The 15,865-nt window shown below is 46.0% G+C and overlaps 1 protein-coding gene across 2 annotated transcripts; it reads left to right on the forward strand.

Moving 5' to 3' along the window:
• The first annotated feature begins 414 nt into the window (after positions 1-414).
• AGO4 (argonaute RISC component 4) lies at positions 415-15,724 on the forward strand. 2 transcript variants are annotated; one of them, XM_085081513.1, is made up of 18 exons: positions 417-854; positions 3,391-3,556; positions 4,230-4,350; positions 5,309-5,490; positions 5,880-6,016; positions 6,096-6,230; positions 6,396-6,483; positions 6,914-7,061; positions 7,137-7,256; positions 7,475-7,603; positions 7,754-7,887; positions 8,358-8,542; positions 8,787-8,946; positions 9,987-10,302; positions 10,578-10,712; positions 11,477-11,578; positions 11,793-11,992; positions 12,080-15,724. In XM_085081513.1, exons 1-18 carry the CDS (start codon positions 836-838, stop codon positions 12,186-12,188), a joined length of 2,586 nt encoding a protein of 861 aa, XP_084937639.1. In that variant the 5' UTR covers positions 417-835; the 3' UTR covers positions 12,189-15,724. The 2 variants fall into 2 exon arrangements, with proteins under 2 accessions (XP_084937637.1, XP_084937639.1); XM_085081511.1 differs by lacking the exons at positions 11,477-11,578; positions 11,793-11,992; positions 12,080-15,724 and adding an exon at positions 9,054-9,173 and having other exon boundaries at positions 415-854; positions 10,578-10,984.
• Positions 15,725-15,865: the final 141 nt, after the last annotated feature.

Here is a 15,865-nt window from a genome sequence, read left to right on the forward strand (position 1 = left end):
CATACCAGTATCTCAAAGGCAGGTGGCACGAGGATGGTGCCTGAAAAGGACCTTTTTGGTGGTGCCCAGTGACAGGATGAGGAGCAATGGCCATCAACTAAAACACAACGTTTCACCTCAACGTGAGGAAGAACTTCTTTATGTTGAGGGTGGCTGAGCACCGGAACAGGTGTCCAGGGAGGGCGTGGAGTCTCCCTGTCAGGAGACATTCCAAATCCACCTGGACGCGTTCCTCTCACCTGCTGCGGGTGGCTCTGCCTTGGCAGGAGGGTTGGACTGGATGATCTGCAGAGGTCCCTTCCAACACCGAATATTCTGGGATTCCGTGATTCAGAGCCGTCACCTGTTGCGGCCGCGGGGACGCGCGGGCGGCGTGCGCGCTCCCGCGGGCGGGGGGGGCGGCGCGCGTGCGCGAGCCGGCGGCGCCGGGCAGCGCGGAGCGGCCTCTTCCTCCCTCCCTTCTCCTCCTCCTCTTTTTCCTCCTCTTCCTCCTCCTCCTCCTCATCCCCGTTCCGGGAGCGCGCTCGGGCGCGTGCTGGCGGCGCCGGGGGCGCGCGCGGGCTCGGCGGGGGCGCAGCGCGGGGATTGTTCGCGCCGCCGCTCGGGGAAGCGGAACGCGGGGAGCGCTCCCCGCCGCGCCCCCGCTGCCTCCTCCTCATCCTCCTCCTCGGCCGCCGCCGCCTCCCGCCCCGCCGCCCCCGTGTCCGCGCCGGACTCCCACCCCGCCGCCAATATTCCCGAGATCAAGCGCTACGCGGCGGCGGCGGGGCCGGCGGCGGGGCCCGGGGCGGGCGGCGGGGCCGGCGGCGAGAGCAGCGAGGCCGCCACCGCCGCCATGGAGGCGCTGGGACCCGGTGAGAGCTGCGGGGGGGGCGCGGGGGCCGCGGCCTGTCGGGCCGTGACAGCGGGGGAAGGAGGCCGCGGGCCCGGCTGGGCTCCCCGGCAGCACCGGGGCCCGCACGCAGCCGCCGGCGCTGCCCGGTGCGGAGGAGCCGCAGCGGGTCGCGAAACTTTGCGCGGGGGTTGCGGATGTCCGCACGGCCCCGCTGCTGCCGGGGCTGCCGGGGGACTCGCCTCGTCCTCCCCGAGGTGAACGGGACGGGGCTGCGGGCGGGACAGCGGCAGCGAGGGGACGGGGACACGCAGAGCTGTGGTGGCACAGCGATGTGCGCCCTGCAACCTGTGCAATGATAAGTTTTATATTTGACATTGAGCCATTTCTGAGAGTTTGAGGTGATACTGTCTGAAAATACGGTTGTTTATTTCTTTAACAAACTTCGCTTAAATCTTGCTGGGTTTTTGCATGTGGCGTTTTCCTGCTTGTGTCTTATTCCATGATTATTCTTCCATCAAATGCCTGCAGGATGTGTTTCTAGCCCTCAGTGGCCTGTGCACCTGACCCATCAAATTCCCATTCAAACGACTGGTGTAATCGAAGTGATGTTAATTTTGGTGTGATAGGAAATGTTTATTGACACAAAGGTGCAATTCCAGAAGAATCCAGAGTTTGAGGTAGCGAGGGCTGACTCAGAGCCTGCTGTATGTGTGTGGTGTGTCGTGGCCTCCCCTAGTTCCAGCTGGAGAAGCAGATCCTCTTTCAGTTTTGAAAACTGCTTCCTGTCTGAAGCAAGTCGGCTGAGGTGCTTAGTTCATAATGGTTGTGAGGTAGGAGAAATTAAAATATAGCAGCACATACAACCCCTGTCAGGCTGATCAGATAAAAATCCTGTGATGCCAGGGCAGCCTGGCTTCAAACGGGAAAACAGTTTTTAGCTGATTCTCTGGAATCCTTTGAGAAACAGCTTTAGGAAGGAGGAGATGTAAGTTTTATCTTCTGTGGTCAGAACCGAGGGCAGCGTTGCTGTGCCTGTTTGCAGAACTTGTCAATATCAAGGGAGGAAAATGGGTAAATATAGTTGTCATTTAATCTCTTGCAGGAGGTCAGTGCCTGCACTTCCTTCAGATTAATTAGCATGGGATTAATGGATCATCTCTCGTATCCAAATAAGCACAGCAAACTTTGATTGCCCTCAATGATTCATGCTTGTCAAGACAGCTGTAGTTTTTTTAAACACTAACTGTACCCCACAACTGGTCTGACCATGACAGAGCATGATCTGTCAGGCGGGTGCGGAGCCAGGAGTGTGTCCTGTGGAGTGTCTGTCCCCAACAGCCCCCTGCCACTGCAGCTTTGTGGAGGTGACATGGCAGTGGGCTTCAGCTGTTCACATGCTCCATGCTCCTTCTGCTTAAAAATATTCCAGGGCTGGTGTCCTCAGGTTGGTCATTTTATTTGGTAGTGCAGTAGCCAGTGGATGGCTTGTAAATCCACAGTGTGGAATCTCGTAGGATTTGGGTTTAGTTTATGGTTGCGTTGAAGTTTATTGCTCTCACCCTGAAGTGTACCCAAATAGGAGTCACCTGCCTCTCCTCTCTCCTGATACAAACTCTGAGCCTTTGTCTTACATGGATGCTGTCAGGTTCGAATGCTAAATTTGCCCTAAGTTTTATGGTAGGTTTATTACTGCATTCTAGTGAGACTTCTTGCCCTCTCCTTTGCTACTCTACTGTAGAGGGAAGACACTTTGATCACACTGAGCCCTGCTCAGATATAGACAAACCCATGAAAATATACCAATGTCATTTGCTTTATGTGCAGTGTCAGCTGAGGCTGTGATCGATTTAAAAAAATAGTCAGTTTAATCTCGTTAACATGGTATCTCAGATCTTAACACTTTGAGGAGGGTAACTAAAGGCTTCCCTAGTGACCAGCTTGCATGTGAGTAATGCTTCCAGCCCTCTAATAATTTCCTCCTTAGAGCTGTTCCTGAAGCTCTTTTTTTTTCTGAATAAAATATCTCCTCCACGTCTGTAGGAGTCCATACCTGTCTAATGCTTTCTCCCTTATCCTTTTATTTAGGAGAAAGCCCAAACCTTTCCTCACTCCTGCCTTTGTGTTGGAATTTTAAATTGGATCATTAGCCTCTGAACATTAATCCCATAGTGAAAAAAAAGACAAAATATGGCTTGTGTGGCTATTAGTTTGTTCTAGACATGGAGGTAGCAATGTATTTATCTTTGCATTACATGAAAATTCATAATATCTTTATGGTTGCATTTCTTCTCAGGACTCTGTGAAGTTCATAACCACAGTCATGAATAAATGCCACTAAAATTTTTAAAATTACTTATGGCACCTACCTATACATGATTTAGGGAACACATTTTTTACCTGGAAGTTCTGAGGAGCTGGAAGGCTGAGCCTCTTGGAATGCCTCTGTTCACAATCTCAGAAAGCTTAAGATTTCTTCCTGCCAGGTCAAAAAGTCACCCATAGCATGCCTGAGAGGTGCACATCACATCTCATACATAATTATTTGACGTTTCTAGGGCCCCCAACAAGCCTTTTCCAGCCACCCCGTCGCCCAGGCCTGGGCACTGTTGGGAAACCCATCCGTCTCCTGGCCAACCACTTCCAGGTTCAGATCCCCAAGATTGATGTTTATCACTATGACGTAGATATCAAGCCAGAGAAACGTCCCCGAAGAGTCAACAGGTAGGAAATATTTAATAAATGTTTGTTGATTTAAATTAAGTGTGTGTCTCTGAATCTAAGGAAGCTGTGCATCCTAGGAATTCTCCATCTGCTAAAGGTCTGTTTGTGTTTGTACTGTGGTCAGCAGTTGCTTTTTAGTGAACCATAATATTCTTATTTTCTAAAGATGTGTTGCAATTGGCCCCTAATCTGGAAGTCTCTGGGAGATGTACTGAGCATTGACCTCCAGCTGGTTTTATTTTACAGTCTACAAGTGAATGTCCCTGGTAATTGTTCCACAGTCTGTTACACAAACATGTAGCAGCTGAGGGGAGGTATTTCAGCTTGTAGATTTTTGGAGTCCACATGTGGATCAATCCATGAAGCGCTTCCACTCACCCAAGGCAGGTGCTTGTGTCTGCCTCTGTGTGTGAACATCTCTTCAGATTCCCCTGCCTGTTTTGGCTTTAGCTCTGCTGACAGTACAGATACCTGTACAGACACCTGTGTGTGGCATTTGGGTGTCTTAACCTGGAGGTGACATTGACAGCTCCTGATGTGACCTGGGTGTGCTCTCGTGCATTATTGGTTTTCATATCTTGCTTCAAGAAGAGGTGAAAAAAAAAAATTAAATTGTGTAAGCCCATTGCTGAATTTTCTGTTCTTCCATTTAACTCAATGAATCACTCCATAGGGAGGTGGTGGATACGATGGTGAGGCACTTCAAGATGCAGATATTTGGGGATCGGCAGCCTGGCTACGATGGGAAGCGGAACATGTACACAGCACACCCCTTACCCATCGGCAGGGACAGAGTGAGTGCTGCTTTAAGTTTCTGTAGGAAAACTGTTGACAGTGTCATTTGAAAAGTGTTCTTTTATTGACCTGCACTGTCACATCTATTGGTGTAGTCTTGGAAATGGCAGGCAAGGCCAGTTGGGATCTCTAGGAGCTCACTGGTGTTTTACTGAAGTTTGTGTCTTAGGGTTTCTAATTCCCAGCTCTTCAGCTGGAGAATGTCACGAGACATGAGAACTATGCTGTGCTCTAACAGCTGCAAGGAGACTATTTTTCTTTCACCCTGATGGGACCTTCCCTTTTCCCTGTTCTGACCCTCATTCTGTTGCTGAATGATAAAGTCATTGTAGCTGACAATTACTCCGGTTGGGTTTGGCTGCGCTGTGGAGATATGTCCTTCTGTTCCGTGAGAACAACTGGATCAGCTGTTCCTGCCTTTCATGTGGACCCCAGCTCTAAACAAAACTTCACCCCATCTACTGTTCTCCAGCGGGATCTGGTCATTGCTGTGCCATGGGAGATGCCCAGCATGAGTTCAGTTACCCTCTGGGCTGTAGGGTGTGAGAATCATCCCAAGTGCTGTGCCAGAACTCTGAAATTTTTGTTTCCCAGCAAGTCTCCCATTTGACCAAAAGGTTTTCTTGCCTTCCCATTTGGTTCACAAAACATCTTGCTATTAATTGGCTGACTTAAAAAAATGACTCACCGTTCTCCAGAGCTTTGATGTCACCATACTAATTACTGCTTAAAATTTACATTTAAAGATATTTCAGTGCAGTTTCTCAGATGAATACATGACAAACTTTCAAAGTCCTGAGGGAACCAATTGTAATATTTTAAGGTCATTACACAAACTAATCATCAAAACCACAGATTCAAAGGACAGCTAGGAGAACACTGTACCGTTGCTGAGTGTTGTGTCTGTCTGCAATCCATTACAAAAGCTTGTGCTTAATTCTCTTGTGCCCATGGCAGGTCGATATGGAGGTTACACTTCCAGGAGAGGGGAAGGACCAGACATTTAAGGTTTCCATTCAGTGGGTGTCAGTCGTCAGTCTTCAGATGCTGCTGGAAGCTCTGGCAGGACACTTGAATGAAGTTCCTGAAGATTCTGTACAGGCACTGGATGTAATCACACGGCACCTTCCCTCAATGAGGTGGGTACCTGTGGGGCCTTCCTGACTGCATTTGGCTTCTATCCATCTTAACATTTGTGTTAGTCCTTGCTGCTGCTCTGATGCCTGTTACACTCCTGTGGTAGAAGGGATGAAGGATGCAGCCGTGTAATTCAACACCTGCCTTACAAATTTGCACTAGAATAGGGAAATGTGATCTGAACTAAGCCCTTGTGTCTACTGGTCATGTTTCTAACAGGAATTTGCTGTACCCTTTCCAGCTGCACTGTCGGAAAAGGCTTTGTGTGCTTGCCCTAAGTGAGCTCTGGCTGTTATAACATGCAGTAGAAATGTGTTTTAAACACTATAGATGTGAATATAAAAGGTATATCAGAAAGAAATTATTGGAGTATTAATTTTTTTTTTTTCAGGTACACTCCTGTCGGCCGCTCCTTTTTCTCCCCTCCTGAAGGCTATTACCACCCCCTGGGAGGAGGCAGGGAGGTCTGGTTCGGTTTCCACCAGTCAGTCCGTCCTGCCATGTGGAACATGATGCTCAACATTGATGGTGTGTAGGAGATTTTGTCCCACTCGTGTAACAGAGTTCTTTGTGCTTCTCAGTTAATTGTCCTATCATTTTATCTTAGTGTCAGCGACTGCTTTCTATCGTGCCCAGCCTATCATTGAGTTCATGTGCGAGGTCTTGGACATCCAGAGCATCAGTGAGCAGAGCAAACCTCTGACAGACTCCCAGCGTGTCAAGTTTACCAAAGAAATCAGAGGTAATACCTTGTCCTAAAGCTGCTGCAAGAAAATACTGAAAACTGCTCCTACTATGTTGTAATGAAAATTTGCAAGGCACATGGGGAGTTGGGCTATTTCTTTTTGCCTTCATCCTCCTCAAAGGTAATTCCTGTCCCTGGATTTATTTTCTGTTGGGTTTCCAGGTCTAAAAGTAGAGGTTACCCACTGTGGCCAGATGAAGAGAAAATACCGGGTTTGCAATGTTACCCGGAGACCAGCCAGTCACCAGACGTATGTATAAAGCACTACCTGATGGTTCTTAAAATCTTCAACCTATTAAATATATTTGGAATATATTTGGTATATTGTTTATGCAGGAATAGTTGATTCTGGAGGTGAAGCAGCTGTGTGGCTTTATAGGAATGTTTTGTTTTAGTGGAGTAGAGGAATAGTGTGGGTTTTGACTACTGCTTTATTTCCTTCAGCCCAGGAAAATTTATCTATATCCTGGCTTTTAAATACAGTTATCAAAAGCTCCCATTTTTAAAATAGCTAAAATACAAGAAATTCTATATATAGGCTAAAATCTTTTCATAAAGAAGAGACACAGTAGCTAAGGAAAATTGAGATTTTCTAAAGATAGTCCAGAATAGGTTTTTCATATCATTTTCCCCTTTAAAAAAATCTGATGGAATCTAACCAGAACAAATGTCATTTCTAGGTTCCCTTTGCAGCTGGAGAATGGACAGGCCATGGAGTGCACAGTAGCTCAGTATTTTAAACAGAAATACAGTCTGCAGCTGAAATACCCTCACCTGCCCTGTCTCCAAGTGGGACAGGAACAGAAACACACATACCTGCCACTGGAGGTAAGCATCCAGGTCCTGCACTGAGGTGTGTCCTCTGTTAAATGGTGTCACAGCACCTCTCCCTGCTCCCTGCAGGTGTGTAACATCGTGGCAGGCCAGCGGTGCATCAAGAAGCTCACGGACAATCAGACCTCCACTATGATAAAAGCAACAGCCAGGTCTGCCCCAGACAGGCAGGAGGAGATCAGCAGACTGGTGAGTTCTTTTCCAGCTGTACAGTCTGTGTTTGTCACTTCTCATGGCTTTTCCAGAGCATTGGAGTAGGTGATGATGAGTAGCATGACCAAGAGAGAAGTTAAAAAATCTGTTTTGGTTGAAACACATCCTTTTAAACAGAAAAGCTGTTGATGGCAAAGAGGGGAGAGTCACCTGAAGCTCTAGTGTAGTGACATCTACACTTGTCTTGTCCCCAGGTGAAGAGTAACAGTATGGTTGGTGGGCCTGATCCGTATCTGAAGGAGTTTGGAATTGTTGTCCATAACGAAATGACGGAGCTGACAGGCAGAGTTCTGCCAGCCCCAATGCTGCAGTATGGAGGCAGGGTGAGTTTCCATGTCTTGTAAAACTCCTTATCCTGAGGTTATTAAAATTATTTAGGTGTTTTGTGTATCTTTTCATGGGGCTTCCTCTGGTGGGCTTCAGTCAAAACAGAGCAGCACTTTATTTCTAATTTGCCTTTGGTTTTTACCTAGAACAAGACTGTGGCCACACCAAACCAAGGTGTGTGGGACATGAGAGGGAAACAGTTCTATGCTGGCATTGAGATTAAAGTTTGGGCTGTTGCCTGTTTTGCTCCTCAAAAACAATGCAGGGAAGACTTGCTGAAGTAAGTATTTTCCTATTTATTCAGGATTCTATTTCAAGATATATTTTTCTCATGTTTCTGAAAAGTGATGTGTGGTATAAGTTGATTTTCCCCTGTCTTTCAAAGTACTCAACAGAATCCTAAAGAAAAAGTTTATATGAACCACAGATTGGTAAAAATCATGGTTGCAATAATGCTCAGATAAATTGGGTGGATAAGTAAAAACTTACAGAGCATCAGTATTAGTTTGGGAATCTGCCTCGGGATATTCATCTCAAATGTCTGTTTCTGTAATGCTTGTAAAATTACAGAAGCTGATGACCTACCTCAGAGAGGATTAGAGTAGTATTAGCGAGTTCCTGATAGGGATAGAGTTGCTAAAAAATAATTACTGTAGTGCTGTGAAATAGCAGAAACAGCTTAGATCTGGTTGATAAAACTGATGAGTGAACCATAGTGAAAAGGCCAGGACAAACCCACTTCTATTTCAGGAGTTTCACAGACCAGCTGCGCAAGATCTCCAAGGACGCCGGGATGCCAATCCAGGGCCAGCCCTGCTTCTGCAAGTATGCCCAGGGTGCAGACAGTGTGGAGCCCATGTTCAAACACTTAAAGCTGACTTACGTTGGCCTGCAGCTCATCGTGGTGATTCTGCCTGGGAAGACGCCCGTGTATGGTATGGAGAAGGGGCTGTAAAGTGATCAGGAGTTGTACTGCAAGTGGGTGGCAGGAAGGAGGCAGACGAGGCAAGGGGTTCTCTTTAAAAGGATGTTTTGGAGCTGGTTTTAAGGCCTGGTTGGAGAACTAATGTATTACCAAAGAGCAGACTGAACCTTTGTCAGTAAAGTTTAAAGGATCTGCATTACAGTAACATTAGAAAAAGAGCAAACAGGAACCACTGCCTTATTTTTCTGTCACAGCTGAAGTCAAGCGGGTTGGAGATACTCTTCTAGGCATGGCTACACAGTGTGTTCAGGTAAAGAACGTGGTCAAAACCTCACCACAAACACTGTCCAACCTGTGTCTGAAGATCAACGCCAAGCTCGGAGGAATCAACAATGTGCTGGTACCTCATCAAAGGTGAGATTCAGTAAAAAACTCTTTGTAATATCTGGATTGTCAAGGAAAATGGTGTTGTTTTGTTGTGTTTGCTAAAATGATACTTTTCAAAATAAAACACGCTTTAGAAATTCCCACAGTCTGGAGTGGACAGTGGAGGATATGTCTGCATTTGGAGTGTTCCCAGTAAGCCCTGAGCCAAGGGGAGTCAGAGCCATCCAGCAGTCAGAGCCACCAAACTCACCAAGGTTTTTTTTTCCTGTCTCTTTCCTGCCTTTGGATTCACTCAGTTTACCTTTTCCTTTTGCCATCTCCTAACTCATCCTGTGTTTGCTTCCAAATTGAAAGAGAAGGAGTGAGGAGGAGTGACTTGAATTCAATACTTGTAACTTGGTCTGCCTTTGATCCTGTCTTTGTCACTTTCTGTTCTTTCTGGACTTGTAAGTGCTTAAGGGAGAGAACTTTGTCCCTAAAGATTCTGACAGGTTTTAGTTCTGTTCAGTGCTTTGGATGCACCTTCCTCAGCTGTAATTTTTTTCTTTTTTTTTTCTTTTTCTTTTTTTTTTTCTTTTTTTTTGTGTTCCTGGCCCTTTTTCCTTTTGCTGTTCTTATTTATTATTATGATTTGATGAGAGGCCTAGAGCACTTCTGCTCTCAAGTCAGGGTGAGAAAGTTGGGGTTGTTCAGCCTGGAGAAGAGAAGGTTGTGTGGAAACCTCACAGCACCTTCCAGTATCTGAAGGGGCCAACAAGGAAGCTGGAGAGGGACTGTAGGAATGCCTTGAAACTGAAAGAGAGTAGGTCTAGAGTAGAGATTAGGAAGAAATTCTTCACTGAGGGGGTGATGAGGCCATGGCACAGGTTGCCCAGAGAAGCTGTGGCTGCCCCATCCCTGAAAGTGTCCAAGACCAGGTTGGATGGGGCTTGGGGCAATCTGGGATAGTGGAAGATGTCCTTGCCCAGGGCAGGGGGTGGAATGGGATGGGCTTTAAGGTCTTTTCCAACCCAAACCCTTCTGGGATTCTGTGATTTTAATTAATAAACCTTAATCTTATCAAACAGGCCCTCGGTGTTCCAGCAGCCAGTGATCTTTTTGGGAGCAGATGTCACTCACCCTCCTGCTGGGGATGGGAAGAAGCCGTCCATCGCGGCCGTGGTGGGCAGCATGGATGGACATCCCAGCCGCTACTGCGCCACGGTGCGCGTGCAGACCTCGCGCCAGGAGACCTCCCAGGAGCTGCTCTACAGCCAGGAGGTGATCCAGGACCTGACCAACATGGTGCGGGAGCTGTTGATCCAGTTCTACAAATCCACTCGTTTCAAGCCCACGAGGATCATTTACTACAGAGGGGGAGTGTCGGAAGGACAGATGAAACAGGTATCGTCTGATCATTTTTTGTTGCTCCTGAAAAGGGACTGATGTATAGTTATGTGGATTAGAAGGGATTGGCCCTTGAAAAAAATATATATATTTATGTGGATTATATTTGTTATTGGAAAAATAAAGTTTCATTGACTTGTCCTGGGCAAGCACAATATACACTTACCCATCTGATCGTGTTCTTACGATGTGGCATTTGTAAACAGGAAAAAAATAAAATTATCAAACACCTGCTGAATTCATCACATAATAGTTAAATCTTCTGCTTGTAGGTAGCTTGGCCAGAGCTGATCGCCATCCGGAAGGCCTGCATTAGTTTGGAAGAAGATTATAGACCAGGAATAACCTACATTGTTGTGCAGAAAAGGCATCACACCAGGCTGTTCTGTGCTGACAAAACTGAAAGGGCAAGTACTGACTCCACGAGGGGGAGGTGATGGCTCAGGAAAGTGGGATTGTTTGATTCAGTGGGGTGGGATCCATCTTGCCCACTAAAGCTGTATAAGCAGCAGCAGTACTGGGTGGTAACAGGCTTTCTCTACTAAAATAACCAGTTCCTCCCTTTTTTGTTGCTCTACATCAGATGAAACAGCTTTTTACCCCTTTAGGAATAGGTGTGCTGTGTATCCCAGTATTTGTCTACCAGGAGCTGTACTGTAGGTTTTTATAATCCAGGATTCCTGATGGTGAGCTGACCTGGCTATTCAGGCTGTTCCCTGTTCTGTCTCCAGGTGCAGCTAAGAGGTGCCTGTGGCAGAAATCCACAGGCCAGCTAAGGAATCTTCTTTAGGGAAGCGCTTGATCTGAGGTTTGCTTAAAAACCCAGATCTCTGGGGTGTGAGGGCAAACAAGGGTACGAAATAAATTTATCTCAGGAGCCTGCATTTTCAGATCCTGAATTACTTGTGTAGGCTTTATCCCACTCTGCAGTTTTAATGGTGCTGGCAAGGGTTTTATTTTCCTCTGATGACACACCAGCTGGATTTGGTGGAGTTTCTAAAAATGAATTCACAGAGAACATTTTCATTCCTCCTATGTAAACGACCTTAATATTTTTTCACCTTTTTGAGCAGTAAATTCTCCAGAAGCTTTCAATAGAGCCTACCTTTGAAGGTATTTTTGGGTCACTTCTAAAAAAGCCTATGGACTAATAATAAACTTTTCTCACTAGGTGGGTAAAAGTGGCAATGTACCAGCAGGCACTACTGTGGACAGCACCATCACACATCCGTCTGAATTTGACTTTTACCTCTGTAGCCATGCAGGAATTCAGGTAATGTCAGCTCTGCTGTGCTCAGGCTGTGGGACTAAATCCTTGTAGTTGTCCTCATGGGAAATGTCACTTCTGTTTGTTGCTTGGCAGACACAGAGTGTGTCGGTGCCCACTTGGCACTGCCTCCTCAGTGCCTGCTGGAAAGTGCAGCCTGCAGGTACCACCTCTGTCCTTGCTGTTGCTCTCCACCTGACTGTTCACCTGTTCTCTGCAGGGAACCAGCCGTCCCTCCCACTACCAGGTATTGTGGGATGACAACTGTTTCACAGCAGACGAGCTGCAGCTGCTGACCTACCAGCTGTGCCACACCTATGTGCGCTGCACCCGCTCCGTCTCCATCCCTGCGCCTGCCTACTACGCCAGGCTGGTGGCCTTTCGGGCCAGGTACCATCTTGTGGACAAGGATCATGACAGGTAAGGAGTGGCCTCATCATACTGGTAGGCAGGTAGTGAGGCTGAGCTGCTTGTCCCAGTTGTTCATGGGTGTGTGTCTGCTCACAGCGCTGAGGGCAGCCATGTGTCGGGGCAGAGCAACGGCCGCGATCCGCAGGCGCTGGCCAAGGCCGTGCAGATCCACCACGACACCCAGCACACCATGTATTTTGCTTGAGAGCACCTGGGAAGATGAGGCAAAACAACAACCCACGCAGTCCTGAAGTGTTTGGAAGCCTCCTGCTCTATCCAGGGCTGGGGGATTTCGGACTGCCCACTACCAGCAGCTCCGGACAGTCGCACTGAATCTGTTCTTCACTGCAACGTCTGATGCACCAACACAATTGAGCCATTTGTTTCATTGTTTTCTGTACTAGAAATCCATAGACTTGTCTTTTCTGATGCATTGGACTGAATTTTTACCTCAAAGCGCAAAGGCCGATCATCCTGAAATTTTTCAAGGACTTGGCACGAAAGGTTTCTATCGAATCTTTTGCTAGTTGTGGTTTTTCAGTTCTCCTCATCCCATGAGCTGATGGTGACTGCTGCCCTGTCTCCGTGCCCTGCTTCGTGAGTATGATGTGATGGCAAAATGTTTTATCCAGCTCGCTGTAATCCTTCTGTCGTGTGGGGCCATAGATTTTTTAATGGAGATTTTAGACTTCACTACTGTAAATGCCTTTTAACAAACATAACTTTCACAGGTATTGCAGTTTTTTGTCAGTTTTACTAATTATCTTTTTAATCTCTGCAGACTTGGGCTGCAAAGCAATTGCACTATACTGCGAGTTAATAGGTGGTTCTTGTTCTGTGAATGTGTAATATAACCAATAGTGATGCCTGTCAGTAGATTTTAATGATAATGGTTATAAATAATACTGCCATGGTATCGTAACAAGTACTGAACCATCATTTCCCCCCTCTAAAAATGATAAAACAAAAAAAAAATTAGCTTTTAGGTATTTTGCAAACTTTTACAAAAGTGCCCACTTTATGCTGCTGTGTGGTTTGATAAATCTAAGTGATTTTAAAACTTTTTTCTCATAGAAGGTTTAACTTTGGCAATAAATCTTTGTTTTTTAAGCCCCCCCAACAGTGTAATTTTCTAGCTGAGGATTGTGCATGAGTTTAACCAACATTCTCGTGTCGTTTTCTGAACACACAATTTGGCAGTTTCTGAACCTAATTAGAAAAGACGCATTTCCATGCTTTTTTTAAGAATTATTTTTAACTGTTTTATATTCACTGTTGGTGTCCTGTCTACAACATTTTTTATAAGCTTGGAAACTGGGTGTTCCGTGTAGGAAAGGCCAACGTGTACAGTCGAAATGTATTGTGTGACAGGCAACCTGAGGACTTGTACCAGCATTTTGAACTGTTTTTTTCCTGGGAATCTGGGTTGCCCACACAACTGCATTTACAGCATGTTGAACCCGTGTGAGTCTCAAATGCTGATTCTGTCCCAGCCTAGAAATTAGGGTTTTTAATCTGCTTGGCTTTTTTCAGCTGCAACCTGTAATCCAGAATAGGGATCTGGTTTCCCTGGTATTCCTACAATCCATGAACATAGTAATTTAAGACTAGATTCCTTACTGTATACCTGAGTTAGTGCAGATTAAAGCTTATTCCTAAACTGAGGAGGAGTTTGAGAAGCCCAAGGATTGCACTGTGGTCTCTGATACTCGTGTGGGGTTTGCTGCTAAGTTGTCTGCTGTCCCAAAGCTTAGGAACCAGCCCCCTCCAAATTTCAGCAATAGGAAATGCTGTTTCCTTCAGTCTTTAAGCTTGTAAATAAATGAAAGTTTACATTTCTAAATGCTGTTGTTTTCAGTTGTACCAGAGTACACTGAACATCTTCAACCAGTTTTATAACCTCCTTGCCAGTAGTACGTCTCATAAATTAAGTTTAACCTCTTTTCATTTCTGTTGAAAATGGGACTGAAGTGAACCCTGCCCCTGGCACGCGCCAGGACAGGTTTAGATTGAAAAAACAAGAAGATTCTTTTCAGTTTTTTAACTTTTTTTTAAAGAATACCTCACTTGTGTAATAAAATCAGGACATGTGGGTGGGAGACTGACCGCTGCTTTTCTCAGTACTCGTTCAGGGAGAAGACACAAAAACCCTTTTTAGAGTGAACTCTGACTGACCCAACACACACAGAGAACTTTGGCACCTTGAAAAGCACCTGAGCACCTGTTGGAGGTGGTAGGATCCAAGATCCCTGATTTGAGTTTGTGCACTAGGAATGGGGCTGGTTTAACAAGGGTGCATAAAAAATTAATTTTATCACCAATTAGTTGTCCAGTGCCAAGCACTCCTGGTTGAGACTGAGGGAAGGGAGAGCCTCTCCTTGGTTTGCCTGTGACTGGATATTTGACCTCAGACCAGGTGGAGCATCGGCCCCTGGTAAGCCCTGAGCCAGCACCAGAGTGGTGCTGGTGTTAGCCCACCCCGGGCACAGGGCTGGAGTTTTGGGGGGAAAGCACTGAAGTTCAGGATCCAAGTTGCAGCAGTGCTGCCCAAGGCAGGTCTGAGCCCAAGTCTGGAGGACTTGAGGACCTGGGTGAGCCCTGTGGGCCTGAGTGACTCGTTCTGCATGTGTCAATCAATGGGAAGATGTGCATTCTGTAGCTGTAGTTTTAGGGTGTTTTGATTTTTGTTTTTTGGGGTTTTTTTTTACAAATAAAGCCTGTTGGCCACTGTTTAGCTCTGTGGTGTGAAAGATTTTAAATGTAGCAAAGTTCAAAGAGTTGGGGAAGGGGGTGGTTGATATATATTAAAAAAATATATTAAAAAAAAGCTGGGGAGGGGGCAGAAATCCCATTTTCCACCCGGTTCTGCTTGCTTTGTCCTTGCTGAGTTCTGAACAAGCTCTGGCAATCCCTAGTTAGCCTGTCTCCACCAGTCTGGCTCGTGTATCGCTGTGAGCTACCCAGGGTCATGCCTGGAGCTGCATCCCAAGGGCACAGAGGCCAGTGGACAGGATGTCCTGTGTCCACCCTTGCTCGGCCCTTCGGATGGAGAAGGGCTCTCGCTCAGAGCCGGCGTCTGACAGCCCCGACCCCCAACCCCTTTGTGGATGTGCTGTAGGAGTTTTCTTGCTCAATAGCGAGGGAGTGACTCTGCTTTCATTTTCAGAAGGCAGGGCTAGAGGATGTTGGATCCATCCTGATCTTGATCCACTGCAAGGCTCTTTCCCTGTGCACTAGAGGAAAGATCTTGCACTAAATATCACTTACAGATTTTCTTAGACCTTGCTATTGACATTTTCATATTTCTATGTCTAGAGGCTGCAACTTCAATGTAAAATGTTTGCATTTGTTCAGTTTGACTTCTGATGTAATTTTTTGGTTTCTATATTGTTAGACTTGTAATGTTTCAAATGGTATTTTATTATCTTTGGACTGGATGTATGTCTCTAGCAATACGAGGTACTTTCTAAACTGTCCTGGGGCTCACAGCCCCGTGTCGAGATAAGATGCTGGTCGTGTACAACTGCAATGTATTTTTTTTTTAGCCTGCAGGGATATTTTGTGTTCATGTGTCCAAAAATAATAATAATAATAATAAAAAATTGGCATTCTCGTGCCAAATGTTCTGTTTTTCCTTATTGCTGTCCAATAAATGCAATGTACAGAGTGAGCAACCAATTATGTTGCCTGTAAACAAATGTCTTAAACTATTTAACTTTTAATTAAAACTTGTACACAATGTGTCACCTGTGGAACTCATTACCACAATATGTCCATTTCTGATGCATTAAGAGTTACCAAGTTACAGTAATATGTATGGATGACATCTCTCAGGATCCTAAAGGAAGCTGAAATTGCAAACACCAGGGGAGAGTTCAGAAT

Source organism: Lichenostomus cassidix, chromosome 23 (assembly GCF_008360975.1).
Source record: "Lichenostomus cassidix isolate B80296 chromosome 23, HeHo_3.0, whole genome shotgun sequence".
NCBI classification, from domain to species: Eukaryota; Metazoa; Chordata; class Aves; order Passeriformes; family Meliphagidae; genus Lichenostomus; species Lichenostomus cassidix.